Here is a 13,474-nt window from a genome sequence, read left to right as displayed (position 1 = left end):
CAGTGTGTTAATTTTCTACTACAAAATAAGATGCTGATCAGAATAATAACAAACGATTCATAACAGCAAACATATCTCATTTATTGATCTTCGTGGTTTGAGCAATAAGCAGGTCACAAGTGTAACACACACAACAGTCACTGAGTCTGGGTACTGGACAAGCAATTATTTATTTATTTTTATTTGTTTAACACACTGTGTCCACTGTAATTTGTTACTAGCAGTTTATCAGCTAGTCAAAATTTCAATTCTTTTGAATTGATATTTTTAACCAAAAAATGTTGTTCAAATATTTTGAGTAATTACTGTTACTACATATAGCTTCATCATAGTATGATTCATACTACATAGAGTAAACATCTAAGGAAGCTTCTAATAACAATCTCACATTTTCAACTGAAAAAATAATGATAAAAAAATTAAATCTATTATAATAGTATCACAATGCCAAAAGCACACAAAAACACTGTGGAGAGCTACAGAGATCTTGTTTACTTATATAAATAACTTGAAGCTTTTGTTAAAGCTGCTGAGACAGTCTTAAAATACCCATTGCATACATGCCCATGTTTGAGCCGAGACAGTTGAAGACAAAACAAATTTACAAATCTCACATCGTGCAGTGTACTTAACAATATTGCAATGTTTTAAGAGATAGTTAAGTAAAAAGTCTGGCTGTTACATAACAGAATAATCTGAAAGGAGCTTTTGTGGTCTACATGGTCTGTTAACAGATTTAACCCCCATAACATTATAACATTATGTTAGGATTAGCCATAAGATGTTGACATGCAGAAGTGCACTGCAAGATATTTAAAAAGATCTTAAAAGAGAACAAACTAAAGGAATCGCACTGAAAGTCCTATCACCTGTGTTGATCTGAACTTATCCACACACCTCAACAAGAAATGAGATTGATCAAATTATTTTCAACACAAACTCGCAGTAATAATATGTCCAATTAATGCACGTGCCCTTCTGCGTTGTGCAGTCTTTGACAAGTTGTCATACACTGTGATACACCAGACACATACTTAATAATACTTATTGGGGTCCCATCTGTAAGGTTTTGTCTTCTTCCTGCTTTTCCCTTGCTCCTGTTTTGGCTTTGGGATAGCCACCGGTTGCCATGGTATTGGGTTGATAAAACTAGGGACGGGATCGGAGCTGCCGTCATGGTAGCCTGGAATAAGGAGGCAGAGAAATATGATTATAAATATATGTGTAGGTGGGAAATTTCAACTGAATTAAAGTACACCCTCCCTTTACCAAAAAAAAAAAAAAAAAAAAAAAAAAAAAAAAAAAAAAAAAAAAAAAATTAATATGGGTTTATGGGGTCATTTTAGCTTAATATTTGTGATCCAATTTTTGTTTCCTTTTTTTTTTGAGGGGGTGGGAGTCACAACACAATTCTTAGAATTGCTAATGAAAAAGAAAAAAAAACTTATCAGTTTCAACCATTTTAATTAGAAATTTACCATCAAACAGAAATCACGTCCCCTCAATACCTCCAGTGCACTACACCACCTGGCCACTGGTCAATATACTGACCAATAAATCACCACAACACAGACTGACCAAGACCCAATCATCAAGACCATTCAGACACAAACCTAGGCAAAACTGGTTTAGGTCTAAGAACTTAACCACATCTAGTCCCCCTGGATTGAGATGCAGATGCCCCACTGTGGTTCCTGTGTAAACCCACCTGTATATAGAGACGCTCCACTCCACTTTAGTCACCTAAACCCCAGGGGGAATCAACCACATCCTCTGCTTATTAATTCTCACCTATGAACCGGTCCAACTCTTAGCCTGTCTGAACAGTGCTAACCCAGACCTAGTAATAAACTGCCAGCATCAAAAGGTGGCTTTCTCCAATGAGATAAACTGTTGTCAATAATTACTTGCGCAAAGTCAACAATTATGCACCCTTGAGTCAACAATTTCCATTCGATTGGATTCTAACGGTTAAATGCCATTAAAGCACAGGGCATTGTTGTGGCACTGGGTCTGTTTGCCAAGTATTGAGCGACCTCCACAAACAGGGGACAAAGATGTGTACTGTGTGAGGCGGGACTGAGAGCGAGGTGACGGAGAAACTTGAAAGAGAAGTCGTCAGGGTAAATAGCAACTGGGGTCGGCTGTGTTGTAGTTTATGAGGGTGAAGGTCAATTTGAAATTGTGAAAACAGGTGGATGGAAGAATTATTTCTCAACTGCTGCTACTAGGGAGGAAGAGAACCCCACTGGCCCTGAGAGCTGGCCAGAAATATTTACCGTTCTGGAGGAAAAGTAAAATTTTATGGTTGTGACCGTCACCTCATCCCCTGACAACAACAGAGATAAAACGGGGGCAACTGACTGATTAAGGACAAGATAAGAGAGAAACCACAAGGTTTGACTACAGATTGAAAAGGAAAAATTTACCAGAAGGAAATTGACTTTTAGTCTGATCAAAAATTCTCAATTATTTTTCATCGGGTGACTGAAAAAACGGACCAAGAGTTACCAGTCTTAAGTATCTCTGATATTAAAATCAGATTGAAAAGATCATCAGAAATTTCCTGATCAAACAATCAGAGAACTACTGGCTACAGTGACATTTTAGTCTCTCAGGACTAACCAACTTCAATATAAGACCCAGCTAAAATAAGAGAAAAATGCAGAGTGTCCCCGTGGACCCTCCCGTGGGAGCCTCAGACACCCAGTACAGTATGGACCAGCTGGGGCCTGCACTGGTGGAGGCACTGGCCGAGATAGCAGAGAAGAGACCCACAGATCCTATCGAGTTCCTGGCCCACTGGCTATACAAACACAGGGAGAACCTGGACTACCATAAAGAGGTGGGGCTGTCAGTCTCTCTCTCTCCTTTTCTCTCTCTCTTTCTCTCTTCTCTTTCTGTTCTTCCAAACCCCCTGTTCCCACTTTCATCAACTCTATCTTACTCTCTCTCTCTCTCTTCATCACCCTCTCTTATTCTCTCTCTTCATCACCCTCTCTTTCTCTCACTCCCTGTATCACCCTCCCCCCCCCATCTCTCTGTTAACCCCCTTCCCTTTGCTCTTTCTCTTTTTTTTCATGCTCCCCTTTTCTTTTTATTCTTCTTTTGTTTTTTCCCACATTACCAAATTTGAAGGACTAGAAATAGCAAACACCACATTAGCTAACCATTCACTACCAACTCAAACAAGGGAACATAAATCTCATCTCTGAAATCACCGCCTTTCATCCAAATTCCACATTTACATGCAAGAAAATCACCTACTTGAAATTTTATTGCACACTTTAAATGTCAGAGGTACAAATATTAATTGAAATGTTTAGTATTACTGACAGCTATTTTTACTTTGGCAAGTACTAAGTTCAAACTATTATGGCATTAAACAAGTAATGTCTTTACTGTAATAACAGGGACCTGACCGATTTCGTACCTTCATTATTGCCACTGCCTCACCAACTTTTAAATGTAACAGTTCTAAGAAAATCAATACATGCAGGCAGAAAAACAATACACGACATTGCTTGCTTGGGCTGGTTCTCTTTCACTTCACTTCACGTTTGTCACACGTAATCATTTCATTTCATTTGTTACCATATCAATCAATAAAAACTTGATACACCTCGCTCGCTCTCCTGCTCTCTCTCTCTCTCTCGCTCTCTCTAAAATGCTTTGTACAAACACTAACCCTTATCTAAACTTTTTTACTACCTTGAACACAAACTGCCACTTTTGTTTTCTTTTAATCAGGCTTCCAAGCACTTTTCTCTTGTTATCTTAAAAAATGTAATTATTAGGGGTCCGCCTCCCCAATGTAAGCAAATAACAAACTTTGACAAACAGTTGCCCACCACCACATAATCAGTACATAAGATGTTAAAAACCTTTAAAATTGATAGGAAAATTCTTTGTTTTTTTTATTTATGTTATAAGAGACACAATGAGCGGACACAAAAGACAAAAATAAATTTGAAAATTTAAAATTTATTGTATCTAAGCTTGGTGAACATTAGAGGCCAACAGGCGATTTTTATTGAAATCTGTGTAATTCAAACATTGTCCCCCAGTCAGTGTTTGGCATGTCAATATTTAACAGGTAACCGTTTGTATTTGATCCTACTCCTACAGTCCAAACCAACACTGTAGCTAGTCAGACAAAGTCTCTTTTAATGAAAAAAATATGAGATAAAAAGATTTCAATGAGAAACCAAGTGAGTTTATATTGATCTACCTGACTAAGATTAATCACACAATCTTTACAGGGTCTCCGCTAATCAGGAAAAAAAGCCCATTACGTCTAGTTTTTGTAATCTCTTCCTGAGTGTGCAGTGTAATCCACACCACACAATAAACCGGTAACTCCACCACAAATCACACAACACAAAAGATGGATATGAAAAACCAGGGATTCAATAAACTCTTGTTTTGTTGAATTTCAAAGGAAAGCATAGTGTGTTCTGCTCCTAGTCATTGCCTCATCTATTATACACTAGACCCGAGGCTCAGAGCTGTGGGTTTAGAAAAAAAAATGGGTACAGACTAAAAGGGGAATAGACATATGGAAGTATATGGATTTGAAAAAAAAAAAAAAAACTGGAATAACATGAAATGAATAATGCTGAATAATTTTAACTTTTCAATACCTAGACAAACTATTGAAAGCATACTGTGTCAACAAGAATGGCAATACAACACAGGTTAACTTCCATGAGAGAACAAATAAATAATGATTTAAATCAAATAAAAACTCAAAACAATATTTGACAGACATGTCTGTGATGTGTTCTCCAGCAAGCCTCTCAGGCCAGACAGCTCCACAAGGAAACCCTCCAACACCAGCAAGCCTTGCTACAGAAGGACCTGCTCAAGTCAGAGAGGAGGGAGTTCAGAGAGGAGCAGCGGAGGATTCAGAGGGAGAAAGAGGAGGAAGAGAGGAAGCAGAAGGAGCTGCAGAAAAAGTAATGTATTTCAAGCCAGATTTATTGACAAAGTTTACATTAAGTAAAATTAGTAGTTTTTTTTTCACTTGCCTAGGTGGCCAGAAGGGTCAAAGGCTGAAAGAGTTTCTAGCACAAACTGAAGAACTCTTGAGTAAGAGCTGCTCAAACATTGCAATAGAAGTTTAGACACCTAAAAGTTGGTCTAAACTTTTAGTTCAAAATGTCTAGTTCATTTTGATAAGAATACTCATTTGACTGTCACATTATTCAAGTTTTATTAAAAGAAAGAACTGTAAATATTTTGTATTAGTACTTACTTTGTTTTAGTGGAATGATGGAGAATAAAGTTTTTTAGTCCAAACTGTTAGCAAAAACTTTCAACCTGAAGTTCCTTTGTGAAAAAGATCCCAAAAATCATATGCCACAGTTGTGCATTATAGACCCAAGTGGGCCAGTGGTATGATAGTGTGTGTTGGCTATGGGTGACTATTTATCAAAACAACCTGCTCCTCTTTATTTTAGAGCCAAAGAACAAGTATCATTTGCTCATCCACCAGACCTTCCTACAGTAAAGGAGGAGGACGAACTGTCTCACTCTCCCCCTGAACATATCACCAAGAAAGATGACACTGGCAAGACAGAACTTCACAGAGCTGCTGCCACTGAGGGTGAGTATAAATGACTTCTACTTCTGTACACTTGTATATATATATATATATATATATATATATATATATATATATATATATATATATATATATATATATATATATATATATATATATATATATATATATATATATATATATATAACAACACAGAACTTCACAGAGCTGCTGCCACTGAGGGTGAGTTATAGCAAGACTTCTACTTCTGTACACTTGTATATATATATATATATATATATATATATATATATATATATATATATATATATATATATATATATATATATATATACTAGTTATAACAAGACTGAACTTTAAAAAGCTACTGACACCCAGGGTGGGTTGTAGCACGAAGAACTATAACAGATGTTTTTAAAATCTAATACTGGAGTATTATGATTTAGTCTAGTTAAAGACGTTGCGTCTCTCTTGGATACTTCATCCAGTGCAGCTGAAGTCCCAGAAGAACATAAAACATGCCCACCATCTTACTTCACACCTAAATCTTCTAATATCATGAATTTATCTTCAGGTTCTGACATAGTCAAGCTACTAGAGGAAGGGTACAACATCGCTGAACGTGACATCAGCGGCAAGACAGCCAGAGATATTGCACAGGAGGCAGGCAGAACTGAACATGTGGATGCCATCGGTAAGTATTCACCAAAACTCAAACCAGTGCTTTAAAAAGACAATGTCATTTCATTTCTGCAGGAATTTTCTTACGATTTTCAGATTATCTTCTGTCATAATTTGTACGTAAATGTCAGTTCATTCACTCATTTCCCCATTTACTTTTTGATGGAAAAGAATAATCACTTAGAAACTAAATATATCATATGATAAATCAGTTATATCATATGTTTTTCTCAGATCAGTTCATCCTAGCTCAGTTGGAGGCAGAAAACATGCCACTCCTCCAGAGGCTTGTCTTGGATGGCTATGACAGTATCCCAGAGCCCCCTAGTGATAAAAGTGAGGAGGAGGTAGCCAAGATGAAGCAAGCGATGGAAACAGTCAATCAATTCCAAGTAAGTCTTCTGGTATTTCTAGAATTCTGCCCAAAACACAATGAAGCCAAAAATCCATTTCAAACCTCTTTACTAGTAAATTATTATTTCTTTTTTTTTTTTTTTTTTTGAAAAATGAAAATTTATTTTCATTTTTTTCACCAACAATAAATATGACAGCCTATGAGAATGCCTGTTATCATTTCACTTCTCAACACAAAGCAGTAAACTCTAACTCACATCTCACTTGCACAAGTAGAAAACCTACAAAGAAACTTCAACCTTTCAAACATCTTACAGGAAAAAACCAGACAAGTCTTGCAGGCAGCTGACCAAGAAGACGTCCAGACCCTGAGACAACTCCTGGACAGGAAGGTCCTGGCTCTGTCCAGAGATGCCAGTGGACAGTGTCCTCTCCACAAGGCAGTGGTCAAGGGGTCAGTGGCCCTGCTCGAATACCTGGCCACAGAGTTCACAGTCTCACTGGAGTGTAAAGACAATGTGAGTGACCTCCGCAAAACGCAGCCATGTTGTGACATATCTCTCCCCTGTCAGTAATTTGGCCATTATTTTGTGTCTGCCTTTCATAAAGTTGGATTTAAAATCTTATATTAAGTATTCAGTCGCATTCATTCTATGAATAAGCCAGAGCAATTTAGACCCAGATTGGGTCTGGCTTACCCCTAGTATATTGAAACAATTGAAAGTATTCATTAATACCATCAATACTACTTGTAAGCTTGACCTATTTTGGGTCTAATATAACTGGTTGATAATTAATAAATCAATTTACAACTTATTTATTTGGTTTTCAGTATGGGCGTACAGCCCTCCACTATGCGTGTGCTGTATCTGATGAGATGGCTCAACTTCTCATGGAGGCAGGAGCCAATGACAAGACTGCTGATGTGGTAAGATGAACATAGGATATTCTCTAATAATGAATGAATTAAACTACCTCCCACCCCCAAAAAACAATTAGGAGTATAAGTGTATAACAATAAAAAATAAAAAGTCATCATAAATAAACCCAGTTGTCATCTTGTAAAACCAAATGCTTCTTAAAAGACTATCTGGTCTGAGAAAACAAAAAATATCTAGGTGCTCTGACAACTCCATGCCATTCAACCTAAACCACTCATCTCAGACACACAGAAGTACTGTAATATGACATCAAAGTTTGTTAAGAGACTCTAGAAAAGTAAGCCATAACCAATGTAAGATCTGACCTCCTACTGACTGTCTCTCTTCCCTAGGCTGGCCACACCCCTGATTACTACAAAGACCACCAGGAGGAGCTGGGGTTGACTCAGTCAGCTGACCAACAGAATGCAGAGTTTCTCCACACAGAGGATGAGGGTGATCAGGGGGATGATGAGGGGGGTCAGGAAGTCACCGACCAGGTAAATGAGGATGACCAACAGGCTGGACAGACTGATTAACGTCTGGTCATCTGAGGACCATACTTGGTGGACACTTCTTAAATCTGGACCAGTGAACAGATAGTGACAAAAGTTGAACACTGACCATTGGATTAGAAGACCAATTTTAAATAACACTTCAGAAAATCTAAGCAAATAGTTATATCTATATCTTTCCAGTCTATCTCTTCCTTCCTAGAGTCCCCCAATTGAAAAATTAAAAAAAAAAAAAAAAAGAAACTGAAGCAACAGGTAATCACGTGAAAGCTTCAGTTCACCTAACACAAAGAAATGAAGTATTCAGCCAGTGCAGTGCCTTACTTAATGTTGATGAGAATTTAAATTATATATAATATCATGCCTGTGATAAAATGTGTCATACAACATCCTCTTCTATTATTATTATTATTATTATTATTATTATTATGAAGTTGTACAAATGTGCAGTTTTAGTCTAAGTTGACTGTAAATTATGTTTCAAAATCAAAAGACTTGAAATTCACTACTAGTACACTACCAGCTTCTACACTTACTAGTTCTGCCACTGCCATATGTTATATATTTGTCACTGATATTGTTTTATGTGAGGGTAAACGTGTATGTTACGGCTGACCAAAGAACCAGTGAAAATCAAAATGTATTTGTCAAATAGTCCCAGTCTTACATGAAATGTTACCATTCCTAATGCCAAAGATCTGTACTAGTAATCAAGCATCATTTGTATGGTAAATTTATGTCAATCCAGGTACCATTCAAGCATTATGCCTTTGAGTACTGTACGTAATAGTAAGCAGAAGTTTGTTTTCAAACTAAGTAAGATAATGCAATGTCAAAAACTTGGATACATGTATACTGCTTTACTAGTACCTGGGTTGCCAAAAGAGTTTGAAAGAAAGTTTTTTTTTTGTTAATATTCGAGTGCAAAAACAAATTTAATCTTTTTTATTAAAAAATTTTAGGGTTTCATACTGCAATATAATACTAGTTTACAAAGGGAATCTAGTCCTGCTTTTTATGCTTTGGATAAAACAATTGGATTTCTGTACTCAAAATTATGGCAGAATATACTGAATATTCTTTCCACTTTGATATGAATTTTACTACAGCCTTCATGCCATAATTGTACTTTATATTGATATATAGTTAATTGAATGTTATTTCTGCTTTTCAAGAGTATGTGTATCTTTACAACTATGTGCCATGTTTCTTTATTAACACTGTATTAAAACACAAATATTTTTTTATCTTGTATAACATTCTTCTGAACTGTACTGTAGCATGGGTAATTACATAATAAACGTTTTGTGAAAATTTTGTTTGGAATCCATTCATAATCATGGGCTTTCCTGGGTTAGCACCAGCAGCTTTTTTCACATAGCCAAATCACTACTTTTTCCAAATGGTAAAAAATTGACTAAACCAAGTCAAATCAACCCTTGACTAGTGCTAGTGCTACCTCAGCTAACCAATATTCACCTCAAAGACTTTGTAAATTTATATCAATTTCATAATTTCATTACCAGAAACATCTTTTTCTTTTCAAATATTTATGATAAGTACAGCTTCTCCTCACCCCACAAAAAATCAATAATTAAATAAATAAATAAATAAATAATAAATAATAATAATAATACCTGTCATTTTTCCTCCAGTGTAACCAAAGCTAGTATTCAGCGACTTGTACTTCCTCTTGGCCCTTCTACACCACTCCTCAAAGGCCTGCTGACTTTGTTGTCTCTTTTCCTCCTCTTCTCTTTTCTTTCTCTCCTTCTCCTCTTTGGCTTTCCTCCTTTCCTCCAGCTTCTGCTGTTTTTTCATCTCAAACCATTCCTGAAATACTTCTTTTGATTTTTGCTCAGTTCTTGCTTTCTCCTCTGCTTTTATTTCTTCCTCTGCCTTCTTTTTCTGTCTCTCCATCTTCCTCCGTATTTGGATTTCATAATCCTTCTCACTGATCCATTTCTCACGGTTTTCCTCTGCCTTTTTTAATTTTTCTTTTGTCTCGTCTTCTTTTTTCTGTTTTTCTAAAGAGAGTCTTTTAAGCTTCAACCTCTCTCTTTTTAACCTCTCTCTTTCTTTTTTCACTTTTTCCACCAACCAGTCTTCCCAGGCTGTTCTCTTGTTCTCTTTGTCTTTACTTTTAGTATTTGAGCTTCTTGTGCGACTCTCTGAATCCGTAGATTCTGACCTATAACAAAGATTTGAAAGTTAATATAAAAAAGGCCCACATTTCAGATCATGAGAAAATTGTAAAATGTAAATACTACAGTAGAAAAGAAAATGGTAGAGGAACTCAGAATCTCTATCGTGGTAATATTCTTGGTAAAAAGTTTTGAAAATTCAGTCGCGCTGTAAATGAACCTGTGCTATATCATATGTGACCTACGAAATAGCAAAACCTACAAATTACCTTGGAAAAATATGTAAAAATTTAACAAGGCAGCAAAGCTGTCAAATGTACAGACAAAAAGCAGAAAATAACAATTCACAAAATAGGCTACTGTCAATTCTGGTACAAAAGTACATTATGCTTAACTGCAAATTCAACATCAAATTTTAATTATGCTCAACAGGTAATACCGATGTTAGTAAAATGTGAAACAAGCATAAGGCTTCAGGCCAATGGGAGTTCAAGTTCACACTTTCAAAATGGCAGAATGAGAAAAATGAAAATTTCATACAAAATTGCATAAATTAATAATAAATGATAACCCAATAGAGCTGGCTTTCTAATTTGAACTGCAGTGTAGTAGCAGTGCAAATAGATTTTTGTCAATTTTGATGTAACATTACATAATAAATAACAGAATAATTATTTCCAATTTTTGATTATTGACTATAAATAGAAAATTTGATTACCATTCGGCTTCATGTCCATGGGAGCTCTAAATCCCACAATGAATATGCCAAAACAATAAAAATGAATATTTCACTAAAATGTATAACTTCCAGAAAAAGAAGCCAATTATACTGCTTTTCCAACTCGGGCTGCATTTTAGTCCTGTGTTTCTCTTTTGAAAGTTTGACAGTCATAAGTAACAGGGTTTTCCCATGGCAGCAGCACCAAAAATTGTGTTTTCTTCTTTTTTGATGCAACATTACATAATGCTTAACAGCATAATGACCATCAATTTTTAATAATAAAATAAACGTATAATGGATTTTCAGAAAATGTGACTAGCTTGGGTCTTCAAGCCCGTGGAGGTTCTAAGTCTCATCTTGAAAATGCCAAAATGTGAAAATTAAATTTTTACAAAAAAACTGTTTAATTGCCAGAAAAATTTACCAAACAAACTGCATTGCCTACTGAAGCTGTATTTTAGTCCCATGTTTCTTTCCTGAAAGTTTGAGAACAGTAAGTGACATGGTTTTCCATAAATGGTCATCATGGGACCGATGCCCAAATAGGGGTTTCTTCAAATTTTGGTGCAACATTACATAATGTTCAACAGCATAATGACCATCAATTTTTAATAATAAAACATTAGTATCATGGATATTCAGAAAATGTGACTAGCAAAGGTCTTCAGGCCCATGGAAATTCAAAGTCACACCTTGAAAATGCCAAAATGTAAACAAGACAGCACTGTTATGCAATGGGTTTATTTCAATTGTTAATACTTTTTTAACATAAAACAAAATAAACAGTTTACTGCCATTTTTATATGTTCAACGAAGAAAATTGATGAGATGGGAAAAATATCAAGAGAACAGTGTTAAATGTACAATTTCCTTTATTCTGAGATTCTGAACATAGAGGATGATTGAATCTAACAAACTGCAATGATATGAGTTTTTTTTCCAATTTTGACACTTTATTACACAATACACCATAACAAGTTTACCATCATTTTACATAATCAACTAACAATGTTATAAAGATGCAGGAAATGTCAATCAAATATGTTTATGTATCTTATTAGTTCAATAATGAGCCTGTTAACATGCCTAAGAATTGAATCTGAGGAAATGTGAAAAAACAGCATAACTTCTAAAACAATGTCCTGATAATGCTGATTTTCGAACTCTACCTGCGTTTTAGTAAGATTGACCACTCCTGTGAGTATAAACACAATTGGCCCATCTATTTTTCTTGTATTGTGTTATCATGGTTGCATATATGCTGAAAAAAGTGAAAAAACAGCATAACTTCCATAAAAATGGCCCGATCATGCTGATTTTCGAACTCTACCCGCCTATTATAAATATTCATCAGTTCTGTAAGTTTCAAGCCAAAAGGTAAAACGGTTTTTCACTTATCATGTTTACTGTGTTAAATAAATGCTGAAAAAAGTGAAAAAACAGCATAAGTTCCCTAAAAATGGCCCGATCATGCTGATTTTCGAACTTGATCTGTGAATTATGAATATTCATCAGTTCTGTAAGTTTCAAGACAAAAGAAAAAACGGTTTTCCACTTATCGTGTTATCGGTAAAAGTGCACGGCGACGACGACGGCGACGACGACAGACGCAGATGATGGCTATATGTACAGACACATCTGTGTCTGTACATAAAATGAAAAATGGAAAAACATCAGTCTCTTCTACCTAAGTGCTCTGAATTTTTCATCAGCTTGAAGTCTTTCAAACACAGTGCCATGTCTTCCATCATCAACAGCATCTACTTTCTTTTCATCTTTCTCTCCATCACTGTAGACACTGCTATCACTGTAGCTGTCGTGGTCTAATACAGAGATCAGCGACTCCGTGGAACCACTGGAATCTGAGGAATAACTACGTCTCAGTCCCGTGGGTTGTCTGCGTGATGAGGCAGTTCTCACAGTGGCAGTGATGGGGCGAGGCCTGGCACTCATCTTGTATCACAGAACTGCAAAAGTTATTCAAACTTTTAATGAAGAGATAAGTTATTTGATATTGTTATTGATTATTTTCTGACTTTCAGTTGCATTTTTGAACTGAATGAATAAATTCTCGCAATTTCATAATCAACACAAGAGAAGCTGTTAAAGTATACCTCGTATTAAACTACACTGACAATAGGAAACAATGATATTGTACTTAAGGTTTAAGCGAATCAAACAAAGGCCGCAACTTAGAAACATAATGATAACGAAACCCATTATTTTGAATTTCCTTTCGACTGCAATGAAATTGATGCTGACAACGAGGGTATAAACACGGACGAATCTACTTAAAATGATTAGTGAACGCAAAGTTTCAAAGGGTCAACATCGTAACTGTGAAAGTAGATGCAATAAATTGTGAAAACATTGTAAACAATCATACCTTTTCGCATGGAATATCACAAAAGTTAAATGATCGGAAATTTTGTTTTCATTTCGCATTTCAATATGGCGCTCTTCTCTGGTTCGGAGTAAATTGGTTATTTTGATTTGATTGGTCAAAATGCTTATATAGCAAATTAATATCATAAGAAGTACTTAATCAAAACATTTTATTTTTCGCCCATTCC

At 35.7% G+C, this 13,474-nt stretch overlaps 2 protein-coding genes across 2 annotated transcripts; one reads left to right on the top strand and one right to left on the bottom strand.

Annotated features, from left to right (window-relative positions):
• Positions 1–60: 60 nt before the first annotated feature.
• On the bottom strand, positions 61–13,394 carry LOC106177865 (uncharacterized). The gene is made up of 4 exons (XM_013560772.2): positions 13,288–13,394; positions 12,589–12,868; positions 9,674–10,227; positions 61–1,183 (listed from the first exon to the last, which is right to left on the bottom strand). Exons 2-4 carry the CDS (start codon positions 12,852–12,854, stop codon positions 1,035–1,037), a joined length of 969 nt encoding a protein of 322 aa, XP_013416226.2. The 5' UTR covers positions 12,855–12,868; positions 13,288–13,394; the 3' UTR covers positions 61–1,034.
• Positions 1,398–8,279, top strand: LOC147761452 (uncharacterized). The gene is made up of 8 exons (XM_087013756.1): positions 1,398–2,845; positions 4,792–4,958; positions 5,463–5,608; positions 6,141–6,260; positions 6,482–6,639; positions 6,919–7,119; positions 7,434–7,529; positions 7,875–8,279. The coding sequence occupies exons 1-8, from the start codon at positions 2,663–2,665 to the stop codon at positions 8,058–8,060; spliced, it is 1,257 nt and encodes a 418-aa protein (XP_086869882.1). The 5' UTR covers positions 1,398–2,662; the 3' UTR covers positions 8,061–8,279.
• Positions 13,395–13,474: the final 80 nt, after the last annotated feature.

This window comes from Lingula anatina, chromosome 5 (assembly GCF_051362555.1).
Source record: "Lingula anatina isolate TDL-2025a chromosome 5, LinAna3.0, whole genome shotgun sequence".
Lineage (NCBI taxonomy): Eukaryota > Metazoa > Brachiopoda > Lingulata > Lingulida > Lingulidae > Lingula > Lingula anatina.
Note: the sequence above shows the minus strand (reverse complement) of the source record. Positions and strands in the feature narration are given on the sequence as shown.

Coding starts and splice junctions, on each gene's coding strand:
- LOC147761452 (XM_087013756.1), top strand. CDS start 2,663: ATGCAGAGTGTCCCCGTGGACCCTCCCGTGGGAGCCTCAGACACCCAG. Junction 2,846..4,791: donor ACCTGGACTACCATAAAGAG/GTGGGGCTGTCA, acceptor TGTGTTCTCCAG/CAAGCCTCTCAGGCCAGACA. Junction 7,120..7,433: donor CACTGGAGTGTAAAGACAAT/GTGAGTGACCTC, acceptor TTTGGTTTTCAG/TATGGGCGTACAGCCCTCCA.
- LOC106177865 (XM_013560772.2), bottom strand. CDS start 12,854: ATGAGTGCCAGGCCTCGCCCCATCACTGCCACTGTGAGAACTGCCTCA. Junction 10,228..12,588: donor GAAAAATTCAGAGCACTTAG/GTAGAAGAGACT, acceptor TCTTTGTTATAG/GTCAGAATCTACGGATTCAG. Junction 1,184..9,673: donor CACTGGAGGAAAAATGACAG/GTATTATTATTA, acceptor TCCTTATTCCAG/GCTACCATGACGGCAGCTCC.